This window comes from Trachurus trachurus, assembly GCF_905171665.1.
Source record: "Trachurus trachurus genome assembly, chromosome: 22".
NCBI classification, from domain to species: Eukaryota; Metazoa; Chordata; class Actinopteri; order Carangiformes; family Carangidae; genus Trachurus; species Trachurus trachurus.
Window position 1 is genome coordinate 8328047 of NC_139907.1, and position 12364 is coordinate 8340410.

The 12364-nt window shown below is 44.2% G+C and overlaps 1 protein-coding gene across 1 annotated transcript; it reads left to right on the forward strand.

Annotated features, from left to right (window-relative positions):
- Positions 1–230: 230 nt before the first annotated feature.
- On the forward strand, positions 231–11024 carry slc7a14a (solute carrier family 7 member 14a; the record flags this gene model as incomplete). The annotated part of the gene is made up of 9 exons (XM_083997845.1): positions 231–537; positions 922–1158; positions 3937–4154; positions 4253–4399; positions 6679–6887; positions 7023–7170; positions 7963–8458; positions 9203–9439; positions 10717–11024. The coding sequence occupies 9 exons, from the start codon at positions 231–233 to the stop codon at positions 11022–11024; spliced, it is 2307 nt and encodes a 768-aa protein (XP_083853971.1).
- Between the last annotated feature and the right edge of the window lie 1340 nt (positions 11025–12364).

Below are 12364 nucleotides of genomic sequence, written 5' to 3' on the forward strand. Positions count from 1 at the left end.
AGATGGTATTCCACTAAACCGGGATAACAGAGAGAGGTAGCAGAGGCATCGGCGGCGAGAACTTCTTCAATCATTTGGATTATGTGTAAACTCTCCTGCTCTGTGCTCCACACAATCGCTCACTGAAGAGAACTGTGAAAAAAACAAAAGGAAGAAAAAGAATCAGCATCTTCCCACTCTTCCTGTTGAAATTCTTCCCTTAGACTCACTCTTGACCTTTAGCCCTCAGTATGAGCGGCCTGGCAGGAAAGCTGGACCCTCGCCGGGTACAATGGCGCTCGACATTTAACACCTTTGCGTCCCGCGTCCTGAGGACCAAACCTGTGGAGTCCATGTTGGATTCAGGCATGACAGGAACCAGCGCCCACGGGACCCGACTGGCCCGGGTGTTGTCCACGGTGGACCTGGTGTCGCTGGGTGTGGGCAGCTGTGTCGGGACGGGGATGTACGTGGTCTCTGGGCTGGTTGCCAAGGAGATGGCCGGTCCTGGGGTCATCGTGTCCTTCATTATCGCCGCCGTGGCCTCGATACTGTCAGGTCAGACTGGAGCAATATGCAGATACAGTACACACACATGCATTTCCTGACTCTCTTCTGGTCTTAAATCTTAAATTTCTCACTGTCTCTCACTCTCACATACACACGCTAGACTGACTTTAACATATAATATGACACAGCCTAGAGGTTACTGTCAGTCTTATCACCATTACACTGATATGATTTATAGGAAGAGCCTTTTAATAACCATGCAATTATTACAAGGGCAAAGACATTGTACGGGCAAAGCTCTAATATAAGAGGCACTCAAGTGATCTCTTAATACCACCTTAATGTTCCTATCAATACCCTTCAAATCTGATATGTGTGTCTGCATGTACAGTATGTGTGTGTATTTAACTCTCTCCTCCTACTGTCCCACAGGAGTGTGTTATGCAGAGTTCGGCGTGCGTGTGCCTAAGACCACAGGTTCGGCCTACACATACAGCTACGTGACGGTGGGCGAGTGCGTGGCGTTTTTCATCGGCTGGAACTTAATTCTGGAGTATCTGATCGGCACGGCGGCGGGGGCGTCAGCTCTCAGCAGCATGGCCGACTCGCTGGCCAATCACAGCATCAGCAACTTCATGATTTCACACATCGGGACGCTCAATGGCTTAGGTGAGTGGAGCGAGGATGTGTGTGCCCGTCAGTGATACAGTAGGGGGAGTCCTGAGGAAGCCATGCTGTTATGTAATAGAAAGTCAGCATGTGAGGAAACTGTAAGGATAATTTAAAAAATGTCCTCATATTATTTGGAAATAGCAAATACATAGTAAATTCAACAGGAATAATAAATATATAGTGTACATCTTCTCATTAAGCTATTTTTAAATTAGTTTGATTGCACTAAATTAGTGATTTTACTCATTTTTTCCCCTCCTTTATGTTCTTGTCAGCACAATATCTCAGGAACATCTTGAGGGAATCCTTTCAAATGTGACACATGTTCACTCAAGGATGAACTCATAAGATCAGGTCAACTCTGTGATAACTAGCACTTGATCAGCAGATTGACAGCTTTTTTCTGCTATGTCTTTGGTTAAGCCCTTCCTCAGCAGGAATGATCTTGAAATGGTGCAGTTCCAGGTTAGATTATTGTAATTCACTGTACATTTTATCTCAAGGGGCTACCCTTTGAAAATAAAGTCACATAAAGTCACATTGGAGTCAAGCAATCTTCTCTCTCCTGCCTCCAGTCACATCACTCCTGTTCTTCTCTCACTGCAATGGCCCCTGGTCAAATTCAGGATCATTTTTAAACTTTAAATGTTTGTTTTTAAAGCTATCCACAGTCTTGCTCCAGTGTATCTAGCTTCAACGACACTGTAGATCTCTCCAGTCCTCAGAACATCCCCTGTTGGAGGTTCCTTTCTAAAAGTTTAAACAGTGGGGGGATCATGCCTTTTCGGTAGCGGCCCCTAAATTGTGGAACTCCTTACCCCCTGAATTGTATTTTATTACTGACCTGGCGCTCTTCAAGCCGAATCTTAAAACTCACTTATTTAGAAAGGCTTTTAATATCCAATTACATTTGTCATTTGTCATGTATTTTATCATTTCCGTGTTCTCTTTATCTTTGTATCTGTTGTGTAAAACACTTTGTTCATCATTCCGGATGTTGTAAGGTGCTATATAAATAAACGTTATTATATTATTATTATAGAACTAAATTCACAAATCTGTATGTATAAAATGATGAGGAAAATATCATCTTCTATTCAGTGTGACACTCTACTTCTGGCCATAATTCAGTGCTGTAACTCAGGAACAGAAAGGAGAGATTCAGGCCATTTTTCCTGAAACTTGACTGGTTGGCAGTGACACACAATCGCAGGGCGGTAATTCTAGTTGCTAGTAATTGTCCCTTCGAGTCATGAATTACAGAAGCACAATGTCATCTGTACCCACTGTGACAGTGGAAAAGTGGGCTGCTCTGTTTTGAGTGGCACCACATCCTTCAAATTCTTGTGAAATAAATGTGAAACAAACACCATCTGGGAAACCATCCAACCCACGCTAGAGATTTTTTTTCTTCTTCCAGTGAGCATCTAAATGATGTTTCCCTGATTATCTTGAAGATCATGTCATTCTGGAAAATAACATCTTGGCTATTCTAAATGATTCATGCAGCATAGTTTCCCATGTCATGAACAACGCCATGAGGGAATGCCCGCTAATCTGTTGTAATACTATATCTGATGTGTGTGCCAACTGTGTTCCTATCTGGATGATTCTGCCCTGACAGTCGCTTCCTGTTGGACACCGAGAAAAGGTGTGGTAATGGTCACGTGACAGGGACAGCGGCCAGCTGTTCCACACCATAATGGAAAGTTACTGTTTCCTTTTCCTGCTGAGGCAAAGCGGCTGTTTCTCCACACCCCTGTGGAAATGTGGAATTTAGCAGAAAATACATGTCATTAGTTTCCAAAACACACACAGAGAGCTTCCAGTGTGATATGCATGCTGTTGCGTTGATTTATATAGAAATTATCGATAAATTAGCGAACTGTGCTGAGTGACAGGGTGCATCTTATTGAGTAATTGACTGTAATAGTGTAGCCTGCTGTGATTGGCTGCTTAGCTACGTGTCAAAAATAGTCAGATATTAATGTGTTTCCAACTGTGGCATTGCCAGGAAAGTTAAACAAATTTAGAAACCCCCCCTTTGATGTTTTACACAAGAAAATAGCCCAGTTGTGGTCTGATAGTCAGCTAATTAAAACCAAATGCTAAAATTATCCATGTGCCCATTATGCTTCCTGTTGTTGCAAACACCATGCCATATCGGCAAGTAAATATTTTACGGCTTTTGTTTTTTAAGTCAAGAGTGTATGTTTCTAATGATTGGCTCATTATTTAGCTAATTTGTAAATAACATAGGCCAAATATTTAACAGTAATCTGACATCACTTCTGGCTCTGGTTGATTGTGGGCAATGCTTATGTAATTTAATATACAGGAAACAATTAGTTGATGAGAATGAGCTATTTGTGTATTTTTGCTGTTGCTACATAGCCCACATTAGCATTCAAATTACCACTGGAGAGGAAACACTGCACAGTTCAGCCTCAAATGCCATTCCTTTACCCATCACTGTTTATAATATCTTATAACTTTTATAACTTTTATGCATAACAGCTAGCTTTGGGCCCGTTTTTCAGCTAGCATAGCCTCTAAACTGGCCTGAAGACGCAGCACACAGGGTGTATTACAAAATCTTGTCTTAATGCAACTAAATCAGTCATAGGTTATAAGTTTCAGTTTCAGCCTGTGGATCAGCTACATGTTAGCGTTTGGTGGGCAGTTTCACATCACCTTCCACTAGAGTGAATGGATAACGACGGTCTATGTGTTTCTATTTATTTCTATGTATTTGTTCACGTGTGTCCTCTCTAGGTAAAGGCGAGCAGTCGTACCCAGACCTGCTGGCGCTGCTGATAGCTCTGCTAGTGACGGTGATTGTGGCTCTGGGAGTGAAGAACTCTGTGGGCTTGAACAACGTGCTGAACGTCATCAACCTCATCGTGTGGGTGTTCATGATGATCGCCGGGCTGTTCTTCGTCAACGGAGAGAACTGGGACGAGGGCAGATTCCTGCCCTTCGGCTGGTCGGGGGTATGTAAACATACGTGCAGACAAGTCGCAAACAATCTATAATACATAAAGAAAAAACAACATTTCCCATCATTCCTCTTGGTTCTTCTCTGTCACAGGTGATGCAAGGAGCTGCCACCTGCTTCTACGCCTTCATCGGGTTTGACATCATTGCTACAACAGGAGAGGAGGCCAAGAGCCCCAACACCTCCATCCCCTATGCCATCACTGCCTCACTCATCACCTGCCTCACTGCCTACGTCTCTGTGAGTCACCTTTGACACTGTGGACACTCTGTGTGCAGAAGTAGTAACACTACAGTAAATGCGTCATTTACTTCCCATTTTACAGCTAAAAGCAGTTGGAGGAGATTTAAAGGTTCCAAAGCACCTTTATCATGTTACTCAAAGCATCACTGCTGTGCGGCACTGTGGTGAAATAATGACTTGGCTCACTGACGCATGTTACAAAATGAAATTAATATGATCAGATCGATTGTAGGAAGAAGACAGTAGGTCATAATCACAGCTTCCCACTCACATTTTGAAACAAATCTTTATATGTAATTAGAGAAATCACCATGCTGAGATAATTTTCAATCTCTTTTTGTGAGAGAGTTTTTGTCACAAGTCGACATTATGATGCCTTCAGTATTTGTTATTCTTTTGTCGACTCACTTGTCAAACACAGACTGAAAGTGTTTTTCCCAAAGTTCGAGCAGCGGCGTCTTACAGAGAGCTGGAAAGATCAAACATCAATATGCTTCCTTCCCCGAGCACTGCAACTGCGCGAGTGTGTATCTCATCTCTGATCTTTACGTATTCAGCTCGCGCAGACCTACCAGATTCCTTACTTTGACACGTTTGAGCTGGATGGTTGTTGCCATGGGTACCGCGTAAAGGCGGCCTATCAGGAGAGAGAATTTTTCGGCATCGCCTGGGGGGCAAAGATTGCATCAACTTCAGAACTCTCTTTGAAAACCTCGTCTTTCTCTTTTCTGTGTCTCTCGGTCGCGCCCATTCCTCGGTATCCATTCCTCAATTCAGCTTCTCCTAATCTCCATCTTTATTTGATCAGTCGAACTTCTCCGTTCCAATCAGGATCTTGTAGCTGCAGGTCAAGATCCAGGATCGTTTTCATGATTGCGTCCCTGCTTAAGAGCAGTGGGCGTAAGTATGAAATCACTCAGGAAGGGCATTAGGGTGAGAAATCTGTCAAATGATGTCTCTGAAAACCGCCTCACTCACAATGAGGAATCACGTGAATGTGTGCAGAGCTGACCTCCAGCTCAAAGTGAGCTAAACCGGGCAGTAGCATCAGCTCTGCCCTCTCAAACAAAGACATCTAACCAGGATTTGTTGGAGGATTCCCTCCAGAGTACGTAGTGTACAGTCCCCTTTAAATTTCACACACACTGTCAGTGAGCCAGTGCCGCAAACGGACGAAGGGTTAAAGGTCACCGGGCTACGAGGGAGAAACTGATCCCTCCATCCTCCTCTCTGTGAGGGTTGGTCTTTTTATTATTCTGCTCTCTGTCTGTAATCTGTTCACGCAAATCCCTCTTTTGCAGCACGGTATCTGTGACAGATGGCCCTGCATGATTTCACACGTCAGACGCGAGGATCAAAAATGCACACACACATGCAAACACACACACACACACACACACACACACACACACACACACACACACACACACACACACACACACACACACACACACACACACACACACACACACACACACACACACACACACACATGCAAACACACACACACACACATGCAGCTAGGTTGTGTGAGTGTGACAATTTCAATGTTTATGCAGTTGCATCATTCTGAGGAAACAGTCTCCTCTCAAGGGCTTTTTAGTGTTTACAGTAGTAGCTGTTCTGAAAGTTAAAATCATATTACATTATCTTCATCATTAAATTTTCCCAGTTCTTATGGATTTATTCATGTTCAAATTCCCATTTTTTGTGATATGTCATTCAATCTTAGAGACAGCAATTAAAAAACAATCTCACAGCCATATCTATTTCATAGCTTTGCTGGGCGCTAATTGCTCTCTATTTCATTTTGAATGTCAAGACTGATTTTTTTCTTTTTCCCTTAATTGAGTGAATAGGTTTAGGTTTAGGTTTATTTATTTAGCACACATTTAAATTCAGTGGTGCATGGAGGGAACGAAGCCGATTGGCTTGTGCATAAATTCCACCCCTAAAACAAATTACAACAAGACAAATTTCTATGGCTAACAAATAAACATAGAAAATAAAGGAGATAAAGTGCATACATAATCAACGTTATATGAGCAAAATGAACAAAAATAAGAAAAAATGGAGAGATAAAGGTACAAAAAAATAAATTAATTGAAATCATAAAAAGACAGAGTAAGGATGTGGGATATGAAGAGAGCGGGAAATTCAAGAGAAGTTGAGATGTATTTTTAGCTGCTTTTTAAAAAGTGGATAAGAAGAAATGGATCTTAATGAAGGAGGTAGTCCATTCCAATACTGTTGCTGTTCACTCCTCTTCCATCCAGGTTTCTGTGATCCTGACTCTGATGGTTCCGTACAATGAGATCGACGCCGACGCCCCACTCATGGAGATGTTTGCCGCCCACGGCTGCATGTTTGCGAAGTACATCGTTGCTGTCGGCTCCATAGCTGGACTCACCGTCTCCTTGCTGGGGTCTCTGTTCCCCATGCCCAGGGTCATCTACGCCATGGCAGGGGACGGCCTGCTGTTCAAGTCAGTGCACGCAGTTATATACCGGAGACTTTCTGAACCTTCATATCAGTCTTGATGACTCATGAATGTTTCGCAACCTACTCATATTCGTGTGCATATGTGTGTGTGTGTGTGTGTGTGTGTGTATGTGTTTAGGTTCCTGGCCAGTGTGTCTTCCTACACTGAGACCCCTGCTGTTGCCTGTGTGGTGTCGGGCTTCCTGGCCGCCCTGCTGTCCCTCCTGGTCAGCCTCAGAGACCTCATAGAGATGATGTCCATAGGAACCCTGCTGGCCTACACCCTGGTGAGCGCTAGATAACGACGGCCCACACATACGTATGGACCATATGGGAACTTCCAGGGTGCTGCTGCTGCCCACTCACTATATTTAGCTCAGATTAATTCAGAGTTGTTTTTAACCTGATCGCATACAGGACAGCCTATGCACACAATGTACAGTACACCTAATGAGTTCTTCTGCAGTTTGAGACATTGTGTGCTGTTTAATGTGGATGGTTACATGGAATATTCTCCAACATGCTTTATGGCTGGAGAATATTCCCTCTCTTGCTGATTTTAAACATATGCTTTTGTAAATCGTCCTGCAATTGTTTTTCAATGTCATTGTATCTATGCTCTGTTGCTGCTTGTAAACTCGTCGTCCCTGTAATTGGGAAACCTCAGTGACGAGTTAAAATAAAGGTTTAAATAAAATAAAATAAATAAAAAATATATTTAAATTTATAGATTAGAAAGGCTCTGCTTTTTGAGGGAGAACACACAACACGAGGGATTTTACTGGGGAAACTAATCCCCCCCAGCACATGAATTATGCTGCAATAGCTCTAAACATATAAATAAACAGTAGGTTCCAGCACAGTCAACAAAGTGTTTAATATATAAACAGGAGGTTGTGGGGAAGGTGGGCGCTGCAGCAGAAAACACTGTCGCAATGGGAATATCAGATAGGTGAGAGTCTGTCAGGTTGTACTTGTATGAATGTGACAGGATGATAACAGATGCCTAACAGCCAATCAGCTGCTGTAGGCTACGTAAAGTGAGTGATTTAACCAAATGTTCCCCTCTTGGTTGTCAGGTGAGTCTCTGCGTCCTCCTGCTACGTTACCAACCTGAGGGCGACATCCACGGCTTCGTCAACTTCCTCTCCGAGGAGCAGAACAACAAGAGGAAGGAAGGCGTCCTGGCCGAGTGCGAGAAGGAGGCCTGCTCTCCGACCAGCGAGGCCGATGAGTACGGCGGTCCGCCCACAAACACCTGCGGAGCCAAAAACCTGCCGTCTCTGGGCGACAACGAGATGCTGATAGGCAAACCAGACAAAACCGCCTACACCGCCAGCCACCCGAACTACGGCACGGTGGATATGTCCACCGGCATCGAGGCGGAGGAGTCGGAGAGCGGGATGTCCCGGCGGTTGAAGAAGCTGATCGGACCGCGCTACTACACCTTGAGGATCCGACTGGGTCTCCCAGGAAAGATGGACCGGCCGACTCCAGCCACGGGCAAAACTGTGACCGTGTGTGTGCTGCTGCTGTTCATCATCAACTTCGCTTTTTGCTCGTTCATCATTTTTGGTGAGATCACATTGAGAGAATTCACACAGGAATTCACAGTGTATTTAAAGGGATAGTTCACCCAAAATTTTAATTTCACTCATTATCTACTCACCCTCATGTCGACTAAAGGCTGGGAGAAGTTTCAGAGTTATCCGTGGCTTCTCTGAGTTACAGGGGGTCTCAGCATAGCAGTGCATGTCCATATAACGGTTGCAAATGGATACCAACTGTCTTCAGAACAAAAAGACACACCAAAAAACATCCAAATACCTCCATGCTGCTCGTATGTAATGTCTGTCTTGTATTGAAGCCCCGAAATGCGAAATTGTCCCGAAAAAAATTAAATAAGTCTATATTTCAAGCTTGTTTGTAGCGGAAGCTCCTCTTCCCGGTTCGTCAAATTTGGACGAACCAGGGTCTGTCCTCTTCCCAGTTCGTCCAAATTTGACGAACCGGGAAGAGGAGCTTCGAGAAACTTCCGCTACAAACAAGCTTGAAATATAGACTTATTAAATTTTTTCCGGGACAATTTCGCATTTCGGGGCTTCAATACAAGACGGACATTACATACGAGCAGCATGGAGGTATTTGGATGTTTTTTGGTGTGTCTTTTTGTTACAAAGACAGTTGGTATCCATTTGCAACCGTTGTATGGACATGCACTGCTACGCCGAGACCCCCTGAAAAAAAAATTTAATTTTGGGTGAACTATCCCTTAATGAGGAATTAATGACATCTTTCTCTCTTTTTTTTCCCTTCCAGGAGCGAACAGTATCGGGGAGGGTCGCTGGTGGGCTTTGCTGCTATTAATCTTCTTCATCATCTTTATTGCCCTCCTCATCATTATAATCCTCCAGCAACCTGAAAACCCCAAGCGGCTGCCCTACATGGCGCCCTGCGTGCCCTTTGTCCCTGCTTCGGCCATGCTGGTCAACATTTACCTCATGCTCAAACTGTCCGTCATCACCTGGATACGATTTTCAATCTGGTGCTTTGTGGGTAAGAGAAAAAAACGGAAAACTTTTTTCTTTTTTTTTGTTGCTTCGTGTCTTTTCACGCCAAAGACATTAGATTCACATCTCCTCTCCCGTCCTGGACAGATAAGAACTGACCATGTTTTGAGCTTAAACAATGACTCACCTCAGTTCATCTTAAAACAATGGAGTCATGAATTTCATTTCTCTTGAAAATGACTCATTTCTTATTGGCTCAGTGAGCCAGTAAAACCTACTGTAGCATGTGTCTCACTTACTCGCTTTGTTTGTTTGAACTAGGAAGTCTCATTTCACTTCTATTTTCCTTTCTCCATCATATCTATCCGTGCATCTGTATTTGTCTGAGTGGGTGTGTACTTGTGTGTACGTGCATGCACTTTGTAGCTCAGCTCATCATGCAAGTCCCATTGCTGTGTTTTTTTTTTACTGCTTATGTAAAGGCAGAATTAATGTAGCCCGGTGTCCAAGCAGAGCTGTTTTTGTTCGTATACATCTATGTGTTATTCTGCTGTGTGAGTAGGATCGCTGTGTTCTTCTGACTCACTCAGAGTGGGATGAACTGTTGTTAAATCGCTTCAGTTTACTCCTTCGTTCCATTTGAGCTCTTAAAGGACAATTCCGGGCAAATTCACGTCGGGCTGTATTTTCCTAACATTTTAGGTCTAAAAGAAGGAATCTGAAGATTTTCAGTTTAATTGCTCCTGTTTTGCGGTAGTTGTGACAGCGTCAGATGGCGACTCAAACATGCACCAAGAAGTTTATTTACTTCAAGCAAGCCAACATGTTTGTAAAACTAGATCTAATTCAAAGTCTCGCTGAGTCTCGCGCAAGACCCAAGTTGACGCACTCGGTGCGTTCATGTGCAGTCAGAAGCTCCCGTTTGTGTCATAAACACAGGAATATCAACTCTTGACTTGCTTCAAGTAAACAAACTTCTCGGTGCATGTTTGAGTAGTCACCTGATGCTGTCTGTGGAAAAAAAATGTGTCTTTGAGGGATGTAAACAGCAGCGGAACTTGCATCCGCTCCCATTCATCGCTGCCGTGGCGATGCGGGGACAGACACAACTACCACAAAACAGGAACAATTAAACTTCTTCAATCTTCAGATTCCTTCTTTTAGACCTAAAATGTTAGGAAAATACAGCCCCGAGTTGAATTTGGACGGTATTGTCCTTTAAAACTGTGCCACAAGCTCTAAACACGCTCTATCTTTTCATATATTGATAATTTTAACTGCGATAAATGCATGTGTCCCCCTCCCCCTCCTCCCCCTCCTCAGGTGTGCTCATCTACTTCGGCTATGGCATGTGGCACAGCACCTTGGAGATCACGGCCAGGGAGAACGAGGTGCACGCCTCCACCTACCAGCGCTACGACCAGGGCGTGGACGAAGGCTTCTGCGGCTTCGACGACGACTTCTACCCGCCCACCACCACCACCGCCGACCCCTGGGGCGCGCCCGAGGGGGGGTCCGGGCTCACGCCGCCCGCTCAGACAAAACCCGAAAGCGAGGGGATCTCATCTAAAGGTGGAGGCAGGACCATTGCCAATCACGGCCTCGCCGAGGAGGATCCCATGGATTTCTGAAGGGACTGACTCTGTGTTACCCTGAATGTACTGCCTTGTCTGCTGCCTGGGGGAAGGGGAGGGGGAACAGTTAGTGTGAGTGCATGAGTGATTGTTTGTGTGCGCGCGCGTGCGTGTGTGAGTGTGCATGCATGCATGTGTGTGCGTGTGTGTTTTCGTTCGTGCGTCTAACCCTTGGGCTAGATTGTTTCTCGGCAGTGGAATGGCTTCTCTTTCACTTTGCTTCACCACACTCCTCTGACTCCTCTGCTCACACAGTAAAAATGTGGACGTCGTCAAGGTCACGAGTGGCTTATCACAGCCACTTGTTATTCACTTACCAACATCCCACATGAAGAAATGCCAGACAGAGAGAGGTGCGGACATAACAAGTGGTAAAATAACAATGTGGTTCACTGCACTGTGAACCAACCCGACACTGTGTATTGAGCAATCAGTCAAATATTCACATCCTAATCACGGGATACAGGGGAGATGAGGTTGATGAGTGAGGGACATATGAATCAGCACCTCTCTTCCTGTTTCAACACAGACGGGCAGGAAAGTTAGATGACAGCACGCCAAGCCCAGGCTATTTCCTACAGTACATCTAGGTCCGGCTGTTTCTGCTGGTCTCATTTCACACAGACAGTATAAAGTGGCCGCGTGCATGCTCTCAAATAACACAAAGATCTTTATCAAAACCACTCAACAACCACTTTCTGGGTATCTTCAAATATTTCCCCTGACCCCTAACATCTAGCCCAAGGGAATTGGATTTGGAGTGGACTGGGGGGAAAAGGGTGTTGATGTTTTCTGTCACAAATAGTACTTGGACTTTGCTTGCAATAGTGCCTTCATCTACTGTAGGTGTATGTGAGTTTCTGATTACGTCTGTTTTCTACTTTATTTTTGCCTGTGTACGCGTGAGGGTGTATGTGCAATCAAACTCCACCTTTTACATTGGTTTTTCCATGTCTGTGTGTGTAGATATAAAAGTGTGTTCTTCAGATTGTTTTACTGTGTATGTGTAGGTATTTGGGTTTTTTTTTCTTTTGTTTTTTTTTTGTTCTTTCCACCTCTCCGCCCCAAGCATGAAGCTCAGCGTCAAACCGCCCGCAACAAAGCAGCTCATGGTGCAATAGAGCACATGCCCGTCAGCTCATCAGTACCGCCAAAAAAAACAAAAACAAAGGAGAGAGAGAGAGAGGAAGAGGCCGTAACAGAGGGAAAACAGGTTGAATCCTAATTGACAACCTGCATGGTTTATGGTGATGAATGTCATATTTTCTGTGTGCTTGTCTCTGTTTACCTGAGCTGGGAAGGAATTAATTTTCAGTTCATACAGTTCAGAAAATGAA